The 17,777-nt window shown below is 30.3% G+C and overlaps 4 protein-coding genes across 9 annotated transcripts; 3 read left to right on the forward strand and 1 right to left on the reverse strand.

The window, feature by feature from the left end:
* Nucleotides 1-8,040: 8,040 nt before the first annotated feature.
* LOC114931502 (NAD-dependent methylenetetrahydrofolate dehydrogenase) lies at nucleotides 8,041-10,430 on the forward strand. Its single transcript, XM_029303582.2, has 4 exons — nucleotides 8,041-8,480; nucleotides 8,803-8,987; nucleotides 9,066-9,434; nucleotides 9,698-10,430. Exons 1-4 carry the CDS (start codon nucleotides 8,407-8,409, stop codon nucleotides 10,087-10,089), a joined length of 1,020 nt encoding a protein of 339 aa, XP_029159415.1. The 5' UTR covers nucleotides 8,041-8,406; the 3' UTR covers nucleotides 10,090-10,430.
* A 94-nt stretch (nucleotides 10,431-10,524) lies between these two features.
* On the forward strand, nucleotides 10,525-13,778 carry LOC114931501 (glyoxylate reductase/hydroxypyruvate reductase). Of its 6 annotated transcripts, none has more exons than XM_085483815.1 (6): nucleotides 10,525-10,750; nucleotides 10,867-10,950; nucleotides 11,036-11,305; nucleotides 11,585-11,905; nucleotides 11,995-12,452; nucleotides 12,557-13,778. In XM_085483815.1, exons 3-6 carry the CDS (start codon nucleotides 11,121-11,123, stop codon nucleotides 12,679-12,681), a joined length of 1,089 nt encoding a protein of 362 aa, XP_085339941.1. In that variant the 5' UTR covers nucleotides 10,525-10,750; nucleotides 10,867-10,950; nucleotides 11,036-11,120; the 3' UTR covers nucleotides 12,682-13,778. The 6 variants fall into 6 exon arrangements, with proteins under 6 accessions (XP_085339941.1, XP_085339942.1, XP_085339943.1 ...); XM_085483816.1 differs by having other exon boundaries at nucleotides 11,047-11,305; XM_085483817.1 differs by having other exon boundaries at nucleotides 11,132-11,305.
* Nucleotides 12,787-17,764, reverse strand: LOC114931492 (mitochondrial thiamine pyrophosphate carrier). The gene is made up of 6 exons (XM_029303564.2): nucleotides 16,780-17,764; nucleotides 15,016-16,581; nucleotides 14,123-14,262; nucleotides 13,895-14,047; nucleotides 13,557-13,759; nucleotides 12,787-13,432 (listed from the first exon to the last, which is right to left on the reverse strand). The coding sequence occupies exons 3-6, from the start codon at nucleotides 14,240-14,242 to the stop codon at nucleotides 12,982-12,984; spliced, it is 927 nt and encodes a 308-aa protein (XP_029159397.1). The 5' UTR covers nucleotides 14,243-14,262; nucleotides 15,016-16,581; nucleotides 16,780-17,764; the 3' UTR covers nucleotides 12,787-12,981.
* LOC114931493 (hatching enzyme 1.2-like) lies at nucleotides 14,186-17,766 on the forward strand. The gene is made up of 6 exons (XM_029303570.2): nucleotides 14,186-14,797; nucleotides 14,986-15,089; nucleotides 15,162-15,258; nucleotides 15,371-15,500; nucleotides 15,624-15,820; nucleotides 15,923-17,766. The coding sequence occupies exons 1-6, from the start codon at nucleotides 14,683-14,685 to the stop codon at nucleotides 16,192-16,194; spliced, it is 915 nt and encodes a 304-aa protein (XP_029159403.1). The 5' UTR covers nucleotides 14,186-14,682; the 3' UTR covers nucleotides 16,195-17,766.
* Nucleotides 17,767-17,777: the final 11 nt, after the last annotated feature.

A 17,777-nucleotide genomic window follows, 5' to 3' on the forward strand; every position in this document is an offset into this window, starting at 1 on the left:
GTCCGTACGTATTTTTATCGAAAAAAGATATCAATACATCTTGTGAAATGTATGTTGCTCATACATAATGAAATATTAATTTAATTGCAACACCCCCTTTCATTGATAAATCGTACTCGCTCAGAGTTAGATTAATTTAGCTTAAAATTATTCGAAAATATTTAATTCTTTATTAAACGCGCAAAATAGACGTCACCTACAGACTAAATCATATCTTTTATTTTCTAAAGAGTTTTAATTATTAATTTAGCGTTAATTAATTTTTTATGAGTATCTTTTATTATTAGATTATATTATATTTTATGATTGTGGTTGTGAAAGTATAATGTAAATGATGTTAGATTTTTAGATTTAGATTTTTAAATCTTTAATCAAGATTCGCTAAAAAGATGTTCAATTTTCTAAACATAGGTTTATTCTTTTAGAATTCTATGCATCTCGCGAGTTCTAAAAATAAAATAACTCTTAACATTTGAAGTACTAAAATCAATATTTTAGAAGAATATAATTTTTCATATGTCATTTCAAATAATTTCTAAGTTTTATTAGAATTTTAGATAACACTTTATACGAGTTCTAGAAATAACTCTTATCACTTGAAGTATTAAAATTAATATTTCAAAATGGAAAATTACAATTTTTATATCTATTTTCTGATTATATATTACTATAAACTATACTTTCATTTTTCAAAGAATTTTAATTATTAGCAGTGGTAATTAATTTTTTCATTAATTTACTCGATTGAAGATATTACGTTACATATATCTAACGTATCTACCTGAGATGCTGATCGATTTTCGAAGCGGAGGTCTATTTTATTACAGTATTCTATATTGCAAATTATATGAGAAGTAATTGTTTAAAGTAAGTAATTTGTTACTTAATATTTCACTTTAGAAAGGCATGTCTTTTTTAGATAAATATTTTGTTTGATGCTTTTTATCGACTTTACTTTTCGACGATCCATACATATTCGAATAGAGAACGCGTAATAAAATAAATCGCAAAATCAAGTTATTAAAATAATTGCATTAAATTAATTAAAATAAAAGGATAAGAAGCTTTGCAATAATCGTTTAAATAATTAAGCTATACTTTAAAATATATAATTTAATATTCCGTATATATTGTACATTCATATATGTCAGTCCGTAAAATATTTCGGCGACGAATTATCAACAACATGCATCGTATATTCGGCCTTGGTCTTGTCTAAGTGTGTTATTGTTTACATGCCTCGGCTCGTCGACTCTGTTATCATTTACGCGCCGACACTCAAGCAGGAAATAAGTCATAGTGCGAAACGCTCCGTCGAATGTTATTTTTTCTAAACTAGATTGCGACTAGTATTAGAACATTATTTCGTATAATAATATAATTAATAAGTAATTACACATATCGCGACGATAGATCTCGAAGTGCACTTCTCGCTTATTCATTCATTTAATTGAGTAAGAACCGAGATGACAGGAACCTTAATTGTCATTTCATTATGATCTTTATGAACTACATTAATTATTTTTTTAATCATTCTTACAATTAGAGTCAAATATATTCAAATACATTTTATCCGATGCTACATTCAACGATTTAGATATTAATTTCGATTAAAAACGCGCAGTAAAGCGATTGATTCGAAAAAATTCGAGTAATTAAAATAAGGATAAGCTCCGCGATTCATCAATCATTTAATATACGGTATTCTAAACTTGATATCGTCAACAATAGCAAGCTATTGTTATAATTTGCGCGCCCCGACACTCGAATAATAAAGATACTGTCAAATTCTTTTTCTAAATGCGATCAGTATAAGCAAATTATTTTATATAATAATATAATTAATAAAGTGATTGACTTTTATAATGTATAATTACATATATTGCGACGGCAAATTTTGAAGTGCACTTCTCGCGTAATTTATTAATTTAATCGAGTAAAAACCGAAATAACAGGAATTAATTATAAATCATTTCATTATGATTTTTACGGACTACATTAAATATTTCTTTAATAATACTTTTAGAGTAAAATATATTTTATCCGCTCCTTTACATTCGACAATCTAAATATTAATTCGGATTAAAAAGTAAAACGATTGAATCGCAAAATATCGCGTAATTAAAATAAGGATAAGCTCCATGATTCCATCAATCGTTTAATAAATGATTGAACTTTGAAATGCTTATTAATTTCATATTCCGTATATATTGTATATTATATTTCATAGGGCGTAAAATATTTTCTGCAACGAATTATCAATAATAAAATGTATGATATTCCGCCTTGATGTCATCAACAATAGCGAGCTATTATTAAGGATTATTCTAAATAGGAATCCATATTTTGTTTTTCGATTAAATTCAATTTGGTCTGAAAATTTCCTAATTTAATGCTCGAGTTTCGAAACAAAAATGTATTTTATTACAATTTTCCTACAATTCTGACCATAAATAAAAATGAAACAGTTACATTTCTGTACGTAAAATTAATATTTCATATCTAATAGTCGTGTAATTTTTCAAATGCCACCTTTCGCTGGTTACATGATGCACATATCTTCTTGGTAAGATGTATTCAAAGTCCGGAGAATCCGTGTTTTCGGCAAGTAGTAATACCGCAAATGTGGTCAGCCGCCAGTCCAGATTCTGATGGAAATCGTCGGCCGCAAATCCAGATTTCCACGAGAATCGAAACACGTCCGACATTCCCGATGAGAAATCGCAGAATTTACGCGCCTGCCACCTGCTTTAAATTAAAAGGTTAATTAACTACGCACTCTGCAAGTGGCAATCAATGGTCGATGGAATTTCGTAATAAACCGTTGCCTCATTATCATCTGCGTACGAGAATTGAAAATAATGTCAAAAGTCAATGACGCGCGCGTTAGAATTACAGAGAAAGATCTTCGAGACAGAGCGCACTTATATAGGGTAATCTAAGAAAAGATACGTAAGACAGCATATGTTATTTAAATATTTATGAGTTACTAAAATATTCCTTTCGTTGTGTAGGTATCAAAAAATGTTCAATTGCGTTTATGTAAACAGACATTTACGTAATTAAACATTGACTGAACGTTATCGAGTTGATGACGCGATAATAAAAACTGACAGCAATTATGTTGCAAGTGTTGCAACATGATTGCTGTCAGAGTGATGCTATAATCGTCACGCACAATTTCAATCAAAATATAACCGTATCAACGCTGTCATCGTCGTATGCGAATATCCATTAAAAATTGACTCGCAACAAACCGATGTGTAATCTACCGTCAAGCGTCTGTCGACATCTCTGTTGTTTATACAGACGTCAGTGATCAGTTTTACGTCACAACTTCTCGTTAGCAGCGATATTTTGCACAAATTCATATCTGCATAGTATTTTTGTCGGATTTATCAAGACCCCCTACATATGTTATTTGTAATAAAAATATGACAATAACGTTATCAGCAATTTACACCATGCACAGTGATAAAAATAAGATGACGTTATTAATACATTCAAGTAGAAAATAAACTACAATATAATCAGTGGAGACCAGAGAGTTCTGACCAATTAATATTTGATCGGTATTATTGCTTTTGGTCTTTATTTCAATAATTAAACAATAAATCTAGCCAGTTTTTCTCTAACCATAAGTAATTATTGATTATTTTTTCTGAAGAACTTTTACCTAGATTTTCTCAAAATCTATTTAGAGAATATGATTATTTACTATAATAGATTATTATTTTTAAATAAATAAAAATATTTTAACATCTTTCTTACATTTATTGCAGATCTTAATTAAAACACATTAAAAACATTTTTTTAAATTATCTATACTGTTATTATATGTATTATTGTTGAAATATATTACTATAATTAAAAGTTATCTATGTACTAATTAGTAGGAAGCCATTGAAATAGAGTTTTATCTAAGCATAATTTTGTATCCAATCGTAAACATATTTATTGTCTATAAAGTCCAAAATTGTAAAAACTGACTAGTTCCTGACTTTTGTAATTAATTTTTATCAAGATATCTCTCGAATATATTTTAATGGCGTATCTTCAATTTTAAGCAGATTTGCGAAAACCGGAAAATATAGATAACGACCTCATATTTTTCGAGATTTAAGAATATGATAAAACAAGACTTGGACAGAGACAAGAGAGACAAATTTAGAAGGCACATTTACGCAAGTCCCGCCTGCTGCGTCGATAGCGATAACAATGTATACCGATTATAGTAAACGTTTTATCGCTGAGAGAGCGCAGATTCTACGGACGATAAATTATGTATGAGCGCTGTCGCGAAGCTTACTGGGCGAAGGGTAAAGGACAAAGGGCGAGGGGTGTAGTGCATATACGAGACAGGAATACATATTTATTCATTCAACGGGCGCATAATTTTTTGCATAATGCAGTCTGCACACGGTTCTCCGATCGCGGTCCGACGTCGTCCGAAATATCGCGCGAGAGTAATTCCGCTCTCGTAAAGGAAAAAGAAACAAAAGGGCTATCTGCAACGTAATCGCGAGATGTGACACGAAGAGACGGCATCCTAAACACGAAAATCGCAAGGGGTCTTACACAGAAAACGACGTTAGTAAACGAGAGACGCATAATTATCATACTTGCGCAGTTATAACGGGGAGGGCAAATTGTTAAAATGTCGAGTGCCGAGGAATTCAAACGGGCTCAAAACCAGCTCGTGAATTTAGGAAATTCAAGCGGTGCATGGACACACGCGAAAAGAACTCGCCGGAATTAATCACCGCCGACTAAAATAGCTGAGCTGCGTGACATAGTTGCATCTTTCTCCTTCCCTCTTGGAAAAGAATATAAAACTAGACATTTGCGAAAGAGAGAAAGAGTGAGAGAGCATATCTTTTATAATTTATATTATACCTTTATGACGTACGTACGTTAAAAACTTTACATTTTAATTTGTGCTCGCGAATTTTATTTTAATATTGAGATCGCAGTTTATTATATACTCGAAAATAGTAAAACGTTATATATATTGTATTAAACTAAGACAAATTAGTATCTATCCAAAGTGTAAGAAGTATAAAATTATTATTGAAATATATAAGATTATTATTTAATGTATGTAAGTATCCACAGGATTTTTTTTATGGTACCATAAATCTGAAAAAGAAATAGATGATGAAAAAGCCGTGAAAGAATTAAATTTCCTTTGAGACCTATAATATTCTGCATAATCATGAATATTATAAGATTTTGTTTAAACATATTATTTGACATATTTTTCCGCGTTATCAAAGATGTACATCAGAAATAGTTCCCATTGCAACATTAAGCATTTCAACCGACATATTGCAATCGATTTGCCGGCAAACCAAAATTTTGACAGCAAGATTTAACAACAAACGCGCATTCACACATACCAGCACTTGGGTCGCAACTGAGACCAACTATTTGATCAATGGTTGCACCAGGAGGAGGAAGCTCAAGCTTGGCTTATAATATCGCGGAAAGTATGCGTCCTATGCGCGCCAACCCTTGCGGCCAACTAAATATTCGGCCATACCGTAGGGATCTACTAAAATTTTCCCACACTCACCGACATACTTGGTAATAACCGACAGATCGTTATTTTGGAACAAAGTGACATCGTTATAAAATTGCGGTATAGAATGCACCATATGAAGATTTTCATCAATACAGTCCTTGCTGATAACAACAAACTTATTCCATTAGCATTTCTATTTTTGCACAATTTTTTATGTTATTTTATATATTGATTGTTCTTCGTAAATTCTTCCTGCCCCACTTTCTCTCTCTCTCTCTCTCGCTCTCTCTCTCTCTCTCTTCTAAATTGAGGCAAATCCGTCAAGTTCCGCAATGTAATATACGAGGGTATAATCGAACAACATGTTTAATATTTACTATGTAGGCCACGTTACAGTAGTTATGACACGATGGATTGGAGTAATAATACGGCCGGCACGCTAGGAGAGTACGCGTTCAGTCATATTTCATGCTCTTAATACAGTTCCAGCGTGATATTACTTCGTCGTTGAAGCGTGCGCCTCTTTTCCATGCCCGAAACTTGCCAATAATTTGATGTAATCATTCCTTAACGTCTCTAATATATTATTTCGTTTGGCAAAAAAGCGTCTTTTTTATCCGATATTCAAGTTAGTGAAACGATACCCGATTGTTTATTATCGCATTAAATAAATATATAGGAATATCAGTAGGGTATCGATTTAATAAACAGTTTCTCTAATCCCTTAATGGAGAGAATATCGCGCGCGCTTTATAATTAAACATCTCTATAAATCAAACAAACACGCGGCCCGCCAACGAAAAGGATACGGCCTGCCGAGATTTTTGAAAATCTTTTAGAAAAACAGGATTTGAAAAAATAAGTCTTTTTAAAAAACTATAAGCCTTTAAAAAATCGTATTTTATTTATTTTTTGAATATTGACATCATGCAGCTCTCAGCTTAATGTAAAATAGTTCGTGTGGCTCGTGACGCAAAATGTATTGTTTGACATGCCTGTTTTAAAATACTAGAACAACACAGGCGCGCGCTTTGTTTATAACAAAAAATAAAATACGTAATAATATAATATAATATTATGAATTTTAATGGCAATAATATTTTGATATAAAAACAATTTCTAAATTTAAAATACAAAAATATATTTAAAATTATAAATAACTTTTTTTCCAAAGAAGAGGACATACAGTAATATATTGTAAATAATATATGTTATATAATATTATTTAAAATATATTATTATTTTAAAAATTACTTAACAAATTAACGCTTTAATCAGCTAATAGATTATATAAATTAATTGGTGTGTTAAATTTCATTTTTTTCAAAATGTAATCGACAATTCTCGATTAATATATTTTGACAGAAATCAAGTGATATCTGTCATAAAACATTAATTGTATTTAAAGAACAATAACATAATATTTAAGATATTGGACAACACAATTATAGATTTTTATGAATATTAATTATTTAAATTTAATAATCTAAATTATATATTTTCATTTTATTTTATTTTTATTTTTATTTGTTTATAAATTATTATAAATGATACGTACGCACGCACGCACATTAATTTGGTTCATTTATTTCAATGCTAAACAAGAGGAGATTCAGAGAAAAATTTTCATGTAATATGGTATAAATCTTATATAAAAACGTTTCTCTATTTTATATGAAAAAATTATTTTTATTATAAAATTACTCCACGTTTATATGTCTGTTATTTTATTCATCGGATGTAAAGTTCAGCGTGTATAATAATAATAATTTCTTGAAATATTAATTCATTTTCGGCATTACTATATAATTTGAATTTTATAAACATGTCAAACACACGGCCCATCGACGAGATTTCTTGAAAATCTATTGGAAAAACAGAATTTGAAAAAATAGAATTTAAAAAAATATTTTATTTATTTTTTAAATACATGTAGCCTTCAGCTTATTGATATAAAATATATTAATTCATAATAGCCTGCGATACAAAACGAGCGAATTTGACACATGCTACTATATACATATATTATAATACTACTATAGGTGATACTGCAATTTAATATAACAAGAATTATTCAACCTGGAAATTTTTTTATTGGGAATAAATTTTACAACATAATTCTATCATTCATAAATCAAAATTAATTGGTACGACCAACACGATACGCAAAGTGACAGCTAGTTTTTGTGAAAAATATCTCTTGAAATATCTTTTCAGTCAGATAGAAATAAATAAATAAGTAAATTATTTTATATCTATCATATTTCATTTTATACCGTTTTATATCATTTCGGTATTTGATATATCAAATTATTTGCTATATTGACTACTCTTTTAATACATTGAATGAACTCTGATCAATGGAACATGCAGCTCCATCTAGCAATAACGTAAAACATTGATGCATGCGAAAATAGACTTGTGGCGCCATCTCTGGATGACTATCAAAATTACTTTCTCAATTTTACTGCTCTGCGGGTAATATTTATGCCTGTCATTTCCGTATTTGACGTTACATGTTTGATCGCGAACATGTGTTTTGCGACTTCGTCGGAATTTGATTGGTTATTTTTCCACATGATTTTTTCGAGTAAAAAAAGAGCGAGACTAGTCAGACAAGTATTCTAATCGCTGGCCTTTCACTCCCAATCTTAATCGATTTCGTAATACTTCGTAAAACGTCAGTAGTATCGACCCCCAGCGAGCTGTATTGTTTTTATGACAGCTGTTTGTTCGAATAACACTCTGGTATTATCGCAGACGAACGTAATAACAGGGATTGCACAAGCTTTAACCGGAATTCCTCGGCATATCTTTGGCAGCATGCAATAATATGTATCTCAGAATAGTGAGTGAATCCCTTGAAGCAACATCTGCAAACCATGTTCTCTCGAAGGAGCATCTTCTCCATCGTCTCGCAGAGCTTTGCGAGAAAGCTGCATCTGTCAAAAATCCGGTGGGTGCAAGTTCCTTTTTTACAATTTTCTTTTTTGTTAGATATTTAAATAATTTATGAACAATTTTTTAATCTACAATACAAAGAATATAATAATAGTAATTGTAATATACCCTCAATATATATTTATATATAAAAAATATTTATAATATAATAATAATAAAATTATATAAAATATTTAACAATGTGTAAAAATATCATGATTTTTCAAGAATTTATATAATAATTCAGCATTATAATCTCGATAAAAACTTTGTTAATGATATTGTGAATATAATCTATACTGATTTGTGTATATAATAATTCTGAATTTTATTTACAGACAAGAAGCTGCGATTATAGATGGATCAAGAATAGCGAATGAGATTCAAGAAGAGTTAAAAGCTGTTATAAATACTTGTGTAAATGCTGGCAAAAAAAGGCCAAAACTAGTAGCAATCTTAGTAGGAAATCATCCATCTAGTAAAGCATACATTGGTAGAAAAATGAAAGCTGCAAAATTAGTAGGTAAATATATTTTTTTATTTTGACAATTATTTTTACCACAAATTTACTTATACTAATATTTTATTTATTAATGATCAGGAATTGAGAGTTATACCATTCATTTGGGAGAAAACATAACACAGACAGAACTTCTTACGGAAATTGATCATCTTAACAAAGATCCATCAGTTGATGGCGTTTTGGTACAATTACCATTGCCAAAGGGCATGAATGACAGAGAAGTATGCCAAGCGATAATTCCTAAAAAAGATGTAGATGGTTTTCATTTGGAAAATCTTGGCAATTTGACACTGGACAAAAGTAGTATTGTACCAGCCACTGCCCTAGCTGTCAAGGAATTAGTAGTTAGGAGTAAAATTGAAACATTTGGAAAAAACGCTGTGGTTGTTGGTAGATCCAAACATGTCGGACTTCCTATTGCATTGTTACTTCACGCAGATGGCAAAGGTAATATTAACTTGGTAAAATTATGTCATTAAAGTAGAATCATATTACTAACTAATAATAGAAATCTATTATTAGTTAGTAATATGCCAGCCTAATATGTTTCTCCATTTATTCATTCTAATATCTTTCTTCATAGAAAAATTGTTATAGATTTAAATTTTAATATTTATTAATTACTATCAAATAACTGAGTTTCATCAAACTTCTTATATATTTTTCTCTAATCTATGATTTTCCATACTAATTCTGCATTGTATTTTCAGCTGAAACGGGTGCGCTGGATATGACAACAACAATTTGCCATATTCACACTCCTCACACAGAACTAGAAAAGTTTACAAAGTTGGCGGATTTAGTTGTGGTGGCAGCTGGAGTTCCCGGTTTGATCACCAAGGAAATGATTAAACCAGGCGCTTGTGTAATTGATGTGGGAATCACCAGAGTGAAGAAGGCAGACGGCAATTATTGCCTGGTGGGAGATGTGGATTACGATGGTGTAAAGGAAGTCGCCGGACATATTACACCGGTTCCCGGTGGTGTGGGCCCTATGACGGTGGCGATGCTAATGAAAAACACGGTCACGGCAGCCATGAGAAATCAAAAAGACGCGAAGCAGTCCGATCGTTTAGAAGATAGCAAAGCATTTGTATATTGACACAGTATAATTTGTTAATAGGTCTTTTATTTGATAATTCATAGATACATAGTTTGTGGTATGCGAATGAAGTATTATTTTTGTAAAGAAAATTACATAAAGCTGTTTTATTCATTTTATGCAGTATTAACAGGAAACAGAAGTACTATGTATAATAGCTGACTAAAAAGAATGTATAAAAAAACGAAACCTGTTTACATATACATTTTATTAGAAATAATATTGCTTGTTATTTTTATAAATATATATATTTAAAATATGATTGTTATATATAAGTGCCTTCTATACTAACTTTATTAACAATATATATGTATGAATAAAGAGAAATATCTGATTATAAATGTGAGATGTTTGTCTTTTACATATCCCTCTTTATAACAATTTTTAACTCTTTGTTATTACATAATTCCAGCAGGCGCACAAACATCTCTGAAACAATATAATTATCATACAGAGTACCAACTCAATATTAGAGTGCATGCTACATTTTATCTCCAAGTCATACAGTGACCGTCGACCACGTCGGCGGTACATTTTATCGTGAATTTTTGTGCCTCAAAGAATTAAATTATATATCTTAACAGATTAAAAACAAAGTGAGGATTGAATAAAAAAAAAGACTAAAACGACGAAGGAGAATTATAAATCATCATCAACTGATGTGAATAAGATTTAAAAAATTACTTATAAAAATTATTTGAAGTTATATAAATATATAAGTTCCTATCTCGCCATTCGATAATCCAAAGGAAGGAATATATATCATCTTTTTTACAGAAAATTAAGAAATTTACAAGATTTAAAGAGGTTAGTTCGTTGACGAATCATACGACGTGTACATCTGTCATCTGTCAAAATAAGGTGCGTTTTCGTTGCTGCTACCAGACTGTATGCTTGCTATACGTGTCATGATCGTGACACTGTGACACATGTAGCAAACATACAGTCTGGTAACAGCAACGAAAACGCTGCGGATCCAACACTACAATTTTGTCAAACAACCTACCACAACCACGCTATCGTCGTCCGTAATGCAATACAGGAACGTTATCTGCTTCTTTAAGCAAAGCGAGAGATTCGTATTTTCGAACAGGATCAACTCAACAATCTACAGTTGTCCGAAAGTCCTAATGAGTTCTGTCGAAATGGATAAACCTAAAATCTTAATTACACGACCGGACATACCTGTTGCAGGCTTATCTTTACTACAAGAACGGTGAATATTTTATTTACAATAAATTGTTATTGCTAAAACAATTTATTTTATTGTATTGTAAAATGTATGATTTTTATTATCTCATTCATCTTTATCTTTTTATTTTTATAATTACATTATTTTATACATTTTACTTCTTTATTTATAATTTTATGTAAAGTTTTATTTAATGATTATACTGTATAAATATTGTATAATGCCATGAAACAAAGGAATGTAATAACAATACATATGTGTAGTTATTACTTATCTGACAAATACTTATTTTGTTACTTTCAGGTATCAGACTATATTATGGGACAAGCCTGAACCAATACCCCGATCAGAATTACTATCTAAAATCCATGGAGTAGATGCTCTATACTGTGTACTAACAGATAAGATAGATGATGAGGTTCTGAAAGCTGCAGGTTCACAGTTGAAAGTTGTAGCATCTATGTCAGTGGGTGTTGATCACCTGGATTTAGATGCGTTAAAGAAAAGAGAAATTAGAGTTGGGTATACTCCTGATGTTTTGACTGAAGCAACTGCAGAACTGATAGTAGGTCTTTTATTAGCCACGTCAAGGAATTTAATGCAAGCAAATAAAGCAATTTACAAGTATGTTGAATATTAACGATACGTCACAAAATTGTTAGAATCTTTATGAATACATGTAAACTAAAAAATTATTGTTTTATTTACTGCAGAGGCGAATGGAAAACTTGGTCACCGAGATGGATGTGTGGCACAGGATTGTCAGGAAAGACTGTAGGAATGGTCGGTTTGGGTAGAATCGGCTTTAGGGTTGCAGAGCTGCTCAAAAGCTTCAATGTTGCTAAAATTTTATATACGAGTAGAACACTTAAACCGGAAGCGTCCAAATTCGGCGGTGAAAAAGTTGAATTTAACATATTACTCAAGAACAGTGACTTTGTCGTAGTGACTATAGCTTTGACACCAAAAACGAAGCAAATGTTTAATACTGAAGCTTTCAAACAAATGAAAGAAACTGCTATATTCGTGAATGGTAGTCGCGGAGACGTGGTGGATCAAGAAGCACTAATAAACGCCTTGAAGAATGGCACAATTGCAGCAGCTGGGTTAGATGTCATGACACCAGAACCGATACCATTAGATAATGAGCTATTAAAATTAGATAATTGTGGTAGGTATATTAAAATATATATATATATATATATATATATATATGTATATGTATATATTGTATAATAATACTATAATTTATATTTATCTATATTTTTTTTTTAGTGATTCTACCTCACATAGGAAGTGCTACCATAGAGACTAGAGATGAAATGGCCAAAATTACAGCAAAAAATATTATAGCTGTCCTAGAAGGAACACCTGAAAATATGCCTGCACAAATTAAATGAATACAGCTACATGCGTTGACTGGAATATATAGGTTTTATCTTTAAAAATCGTATTGTGATATATATTTAAATCAAAGTAGATTCAATGATATATATAATCAATAATTTAGAATTTCTATAATTTTTATTTATAAACATAAATAATATATATGTTAGAGAAATCAGTCCTTTACAAAGAGTACAAATAAATATATTAATTTATATACAAATTATAATTAAAGGGAGGATTATATTATGTATACATATATATATATATATATATATATATATTAAATAAATTTGTTTTACTTAAATTTGCTATCAGTGCAATATTCTTAACAGTAATAAAACTTGTTCATATGTGGTAAAATGCAGAGCTGAAGTTGCAGTAGCTTTTATCTGACTCGGTACAAGACCTTTGAAGAGACTTTGCACTCCCTCTTCTTTTACAGTCACTCTTAAGCAATCCATTAATCCTTCACATTGAAAGAACTTGCCGAATCCTTTACGACCATGTTGGAAACCTTGTATCTGCAACCTCTTTCTAGCAAGATCAAACGGATAGACGATCGTTTTCGCAATGAATCCAGCGGCGCTACCAGATACCATGGAATTATAGAAATTAGTATCGGTACTTGAAGTATATCTTTTATAGAAATCTGTGAAAAATTCATAGAATGCGAATTGCAACCCAGTGTGTGGAGCAATTTGCAATAAAGTTGGTAATAGACCAGAAAAGAAGACTTTCGGCGATTCTTGTCGAAGAATTGAACTAAAAAAGAAAAATATATATATATATTGAAATATAAAAATATTTGTGTATTAGTAAAAATATTCTATTATAATTTTTATTATTAATACTAATATAAATTGAAAATAATCTTTTTATAACTTACCTACAAGAATGTAGCACACCGTTATAAACTTGATGATTACTCGATTGGGCTACTAATCTAGTCCTTATAGTATCAAAAGGAAACGAAACAATTGTTGCCATACTTCCAGCACCAGCCCCAGCAATAAAATGCATCGAATGATTCCATTCTTCAATTTTTTGTATTCTTTGCATCATTTGCATCAACACATTGTACGAATAAAACTGTAAAAAAAGAGAAAAACATATAGGTATATACATATAATATAAAAAAATTCCTAAACCATATAAAAATTACCATATATATATATATATATATATAATTGCTAAATATATTATTAGACAAATTTTATTCTGCACCTGAACTGTCCCATAAGTAATTGACAGCAATTGTGCAGGTATATGGCCCTTCCATAAAGCAGAAACCCCTTCTTCTTTCAAGATTAGTAAAAAAGCTTGCAATATAGATCTATATTTGCCAACGTGACATTTTGAAATTGGTTCAACTTGTAACTGCAACAAAAATTATGTAATTGCACAAGCAGAAAGAAAATATATTAAAATTTGTTATACAATTATAAAACTTACTTGAAATCTGATCTTTATAACATCTAAAGGTTGACATAGAAATCTCGTTATACATCCACTAGCAGCTCCCGCAATTGCATGGTCTAAATTTTTCTCAGTCGCTTTTTGCGAAAATCCCATAATCTTCAACTTTAATCACTCTAATGCACATGCAATTTGCATTTATATTTTTATTTATATTATACATAATATTTGCGAAAAACTACACATGTAGATAATACACTGTGACACGTGACATACATGTTCTTGATAAGAAAACGATTTGTCGAAAACATCTTCAGAGAGAGAGAGAGAGAGAGAGAAATATATTTCTTTTTTCTCGTTTCACATAATATAATATATATAGAAACATATATTATATATAGAAGTCTATGGTCTCAACAATCAGCTGTTAAGGTACCTGAAAAGGTACCTTTACCTAGACCTATTCTAACCTATCTTTACGTAACTTTGCATGTCACGTGTCAAGGCACTGATTTTTGAAAAAAAAACCGCGATAGTTATGCGTAATGTTTCGTAGCAATTAATAGCAGTGCAGAAGTGCGTGATACGAAGCAATAATGATTAAAATGAAGTTGCTAACATGTACATATTTATTTTGCACAACGATCGCAATCGCATCATCAATAAATAAAATTTTTATCAACGCGATACACCCTATCGTACCTAATTTAGGTAAGCATGGACATATATATATATATATATATATATATATATATATATATATTGCATTGAGACTGAATTTTTTTTGTCTTTCATTAAGAAATATTGCTGTGATGAAAATTGAACATTTTGCATTATAATATATATGTATTAATATCAGAGAATGCACATGTTATGAAATAAAAAAAATTGCTTTACAGTTAGAACATCGAATCAAGATGATTTATTACATCTTTACGAGTCCTCGCAAGACCCGGAAGTCCGTCCTGGTTTATTTGAAGGAGATATAGCCGTGACTAGCGAGGTATATATTATCCTCTTTCTTCCTTATTATATTTGTTATAATTTATTTTATATTATTTTTTGTTCTGTTTAGTATTTCAATCATTGGCGTGTTGGTTTACGTTGGGATGTTTTCCCAGATAAACTGTGGCAAAATAGAACAGTTCCTTATGTAATTAGCACTCTATATGGTATGTATAAACAAATAATTGTGTGTGTATATTTATAATATTATATTCCATATTGTGTTTGAAAAAACGAGATAAAAATAAGAAATAATATATATAATCTTTCTGTTTCCAGATGTTACAGATTATGTGAAAATATATAAAGCAATCACATATATAAATTATATGACATGCATCAAATTTATTCCATGGGATGGTAAAGCCAAGGATTTCTTGCTGATTTGGCCAGTAATGCATCCTAAAGGGTAAATATTCGCACTTTAAAAACACTTGTAAAACGTGCATGGATGTTGACCCAATATTCTTGCACTATAAAAAAATAAGATTAATTTCTTTATTAATTTCATTCATACGTAAAATTAATTCAGATGTTGGTCATTCGTGGGTAAATTCGGTGGAACCCAAATCCTCTCCCTGGAACCACCAGACGAAAAAGGACCGAATTGCTTGGAAAATGAAGGAAGAGCTATACACGAGTTGATGCATGCCCTCGGTATTTTCCACGAGCACAGTCGTTCCGATAGAGACACGTATATAAATGTACATTATGAGAATATTATACCTGGTAAGAATTAAATCCTAAATTTTTATGAACATATATATAATTATGAAACTAATATTTTTCTATAGATTTTCTTAACAATCATTTTCTTTTGTATATTATTAGGATTTCGATCGAACTTCAACAAACAATCACCGGAGAATGCGACGTATAGCTACGAATATGGATACGACAGCATAATGCATTACGGTAATTATTTTTTTAGTATAGATCCTATGAAACCAACTCTGACACCGAAAACGCCTGGTGTCACGATCGGTCAACGAAAAGCGATGAGTAAAACAGATTGCTTGAAACTGAATAAGCTTTATGGATGTTTGAATAAACCAGAAGAAGCGCGAATATATCAAAGTATCTGCAAAACATTGGGATTGTAGGCTACATTACTGACAAAATCATTTCTAGAGATACTAACATTTGGTAATAAAAGACTGAACTTATATAAATTCTAGTTTATTAAATTTATCAAAACTTACATTAATATTCAATGTCATACAGTAATGCAATCATTGATTGCAAAATAGTTTAAAATTATTTTACATTACTGACTCTCTGTTATCTCACACATTTTTGTATCGAGTTTTAAAGTTTTTTTATTCCAAGTTCTTCTGACATCATTTTTGCAAAGTATTTTATCTTTCTTCTGGTATGCTTCTCATTACATTGACATTATATTGTCACAAGACTATATAGTTCATCTCTATAATTGTCATTATAATGTTACCATATCTGGATTGTTAACCTCCAATAACAGCTTTTGCAATCTGAAATTTACATACAGAAACATAGATATTAGGATTTCAAGATATGTATAGTTATGAAAAAGAAAACTAATTTAAAAAGTCAGTTCTTCTTAGAGGAAAATGGGTTTAATATCATAATTATATCATATACTAATATCATCATATTATGAACTTTTAATAATTTACTTTTAAGAAAGTTATAATTTATAAAACACTTACTTATTTAAATTGTGCAATTTTCCATTTGCAACATATTTAATGATATTTATATTTTCTGGAAGCTTCTTTAATGTAACGATTTATTTCCCATTTTTGATATTACTGAATTCTTAATATCCAGTCTTTTTCTTCATGTTGGAAAATATCCAAAAGTTGCATGAACTGTATGATCGATAGCCCAAGCATATTTTATCAATGTCATGCAACACTTGGCGAGTCTATCCAATGATTCAAAGCCTGGCATTTTTCTAATTGAAACTCTTCTTATCTTTGAGATCATTTTTTACTTATTGTTCTCTTCAGATTCATATGCAAAATATTTCATTTAAAGTTTATCTTTTATATCTTGTCTAATCCGACCTGAAATCATTTTAAAAATGTCATATAGTTTCTACGTACTACAAGAATACATATCAGTATTTAAGAATTAAAGAATTATTGGGAACTTAGAGAAACAGTTCCAGACAGTATCGTGTGGATTCCGAAGGCAAATTCCCCTTTTACTTTACCTCCCACAAGCATTCATGCTCCGTTGAGATACAACACGGAGGCATGCCAAAATGAGAGGATAATTTTGGAGCAACTTTAGCTAACTTATTAAAATATTCGATACGTTTGTACACGTGGAAAAATCAATTCTGATGGTGGCTCACGATTCATGGATTTTTTATACGTGATCATATAGGACCAACAAAAAATACATTAATTTCCCAAATTCATAAAACACAACGTTGCAAGTTGCCACGTTTATTATAAAACATGAAGAAATATATTCTATTCACAAATGCTGAATTATCAAGATGAGACGCTACATTAATAAAGATCCACGTGGACAAACGAAACGTGAAAAAAATAATAATTACAAATAATAATTCGCAATAAATCACTGATAAAGCGAAGCAACTTTAAAAATGTGTTCAGTTAGATAAAATGAGTATTCTCGAATTATATATATGTGAAAAAGAAAAATGAAACGAGAAAGACATCTTACTCACATC

This window comes from Nylanderia fulva, unplaced genomic scaffold (genome assembly GCF_048542155.1).
Source record: "Nylanderia fulva isolate GAGA-0341 unplaced genomic scaffold, ASM4854215v1 Scaffold27, whole genome shotgun sequence".
Taxonomy (NCBI): Eukaryota; Metazoa; Arthropoda; class Insecta; order Hymenoptera; family Formicidae; genus Nylanderia; species Nylanderia fulva.

Bases quoted from the DNA above. Each gene is read 5' to 3' on its own strand.
- LOC114931493 (XM_029303570.2), top strand. From the start codon at position 14,683: ATGATTAAAATGAAGTTGCTAACATGTACATATTTATTTTGCACAACG. The intron at 15,090-15,161 runs GTATATATTATC...TGTTCTGTTTAG, and splicing joins ATATAGCCGTGACTAGCGAG to TATTTCAATCATTGGCGTGT. The intron at 15,501-15,623 runs GTAAATATTCGC...AAATTAATTCAG, and splicing joins CCAGTAATGCATCCTAAAGG to ATGTTGGTCATTCGTGGGTA.
- LOC114931502 (XM_029303582.2), top strand. From the start codon at position 8,407: ATGTTCTCTCGAAGGAGCATCTTCTCCATCGTCTCGCAGAGCTTTGCG. The intron at 8,988-9,065 runs GTAAATATATTT...ATTAATGATCAG, and splicing joins GAAAGCTGCAAAATTAGTAG to GAATTGAGAGTTATACCATT. The intron at 9,435-9,697 runs GTAATATTAACT...TTGTATTTTCAG, and splicing joins ACTTCACGCAGATGGCAAAG to CTGAAACGGGTGCGCTGGAT.
- LOC114931492 (XM_029303564.2), bottom strand. From the start codon at position 14,242: ATGGGATTTTCGCAAAAAGCGACTGAGAAAAATTTAGACCATGCAATT. The intron at 14,048-14,122 runs GTAAGTTTTATA...TTTTTGTTGCAG, and splicing joins TTATAAAGATCAGATTTCAA to TTACAAGTTGAACCAATTTC. The intron at 13,433-13,556 runs GTAAGTTATAAA...TTTCTTTTTTAG, and splicing joins GGTGTGCTACATTCTTGTAG to TTCAATTCTTCGACAAGAAT.
- LOC114931501 (XM_085483814.1), top strand. From the start codon at position 11,121: ATGCAATACAGGAACGTTATCTGCTTCTTTAAGCAAAGCGAGAGATTC. The intron at 11,306-11,584 runs GTGAATATTTTA...TGTTACTTTCAG, and splicing joins TTATCTTTACTACAAGAACG to GTATCAGACTATATTATGGG. The intron at 11,906-11,994 runs GTATGTTGAATA...TATTTACTGCAG, and splicing joins GCAAATAAAGCAATTTACAA to AGGCGAATGGAAAACTTGGT.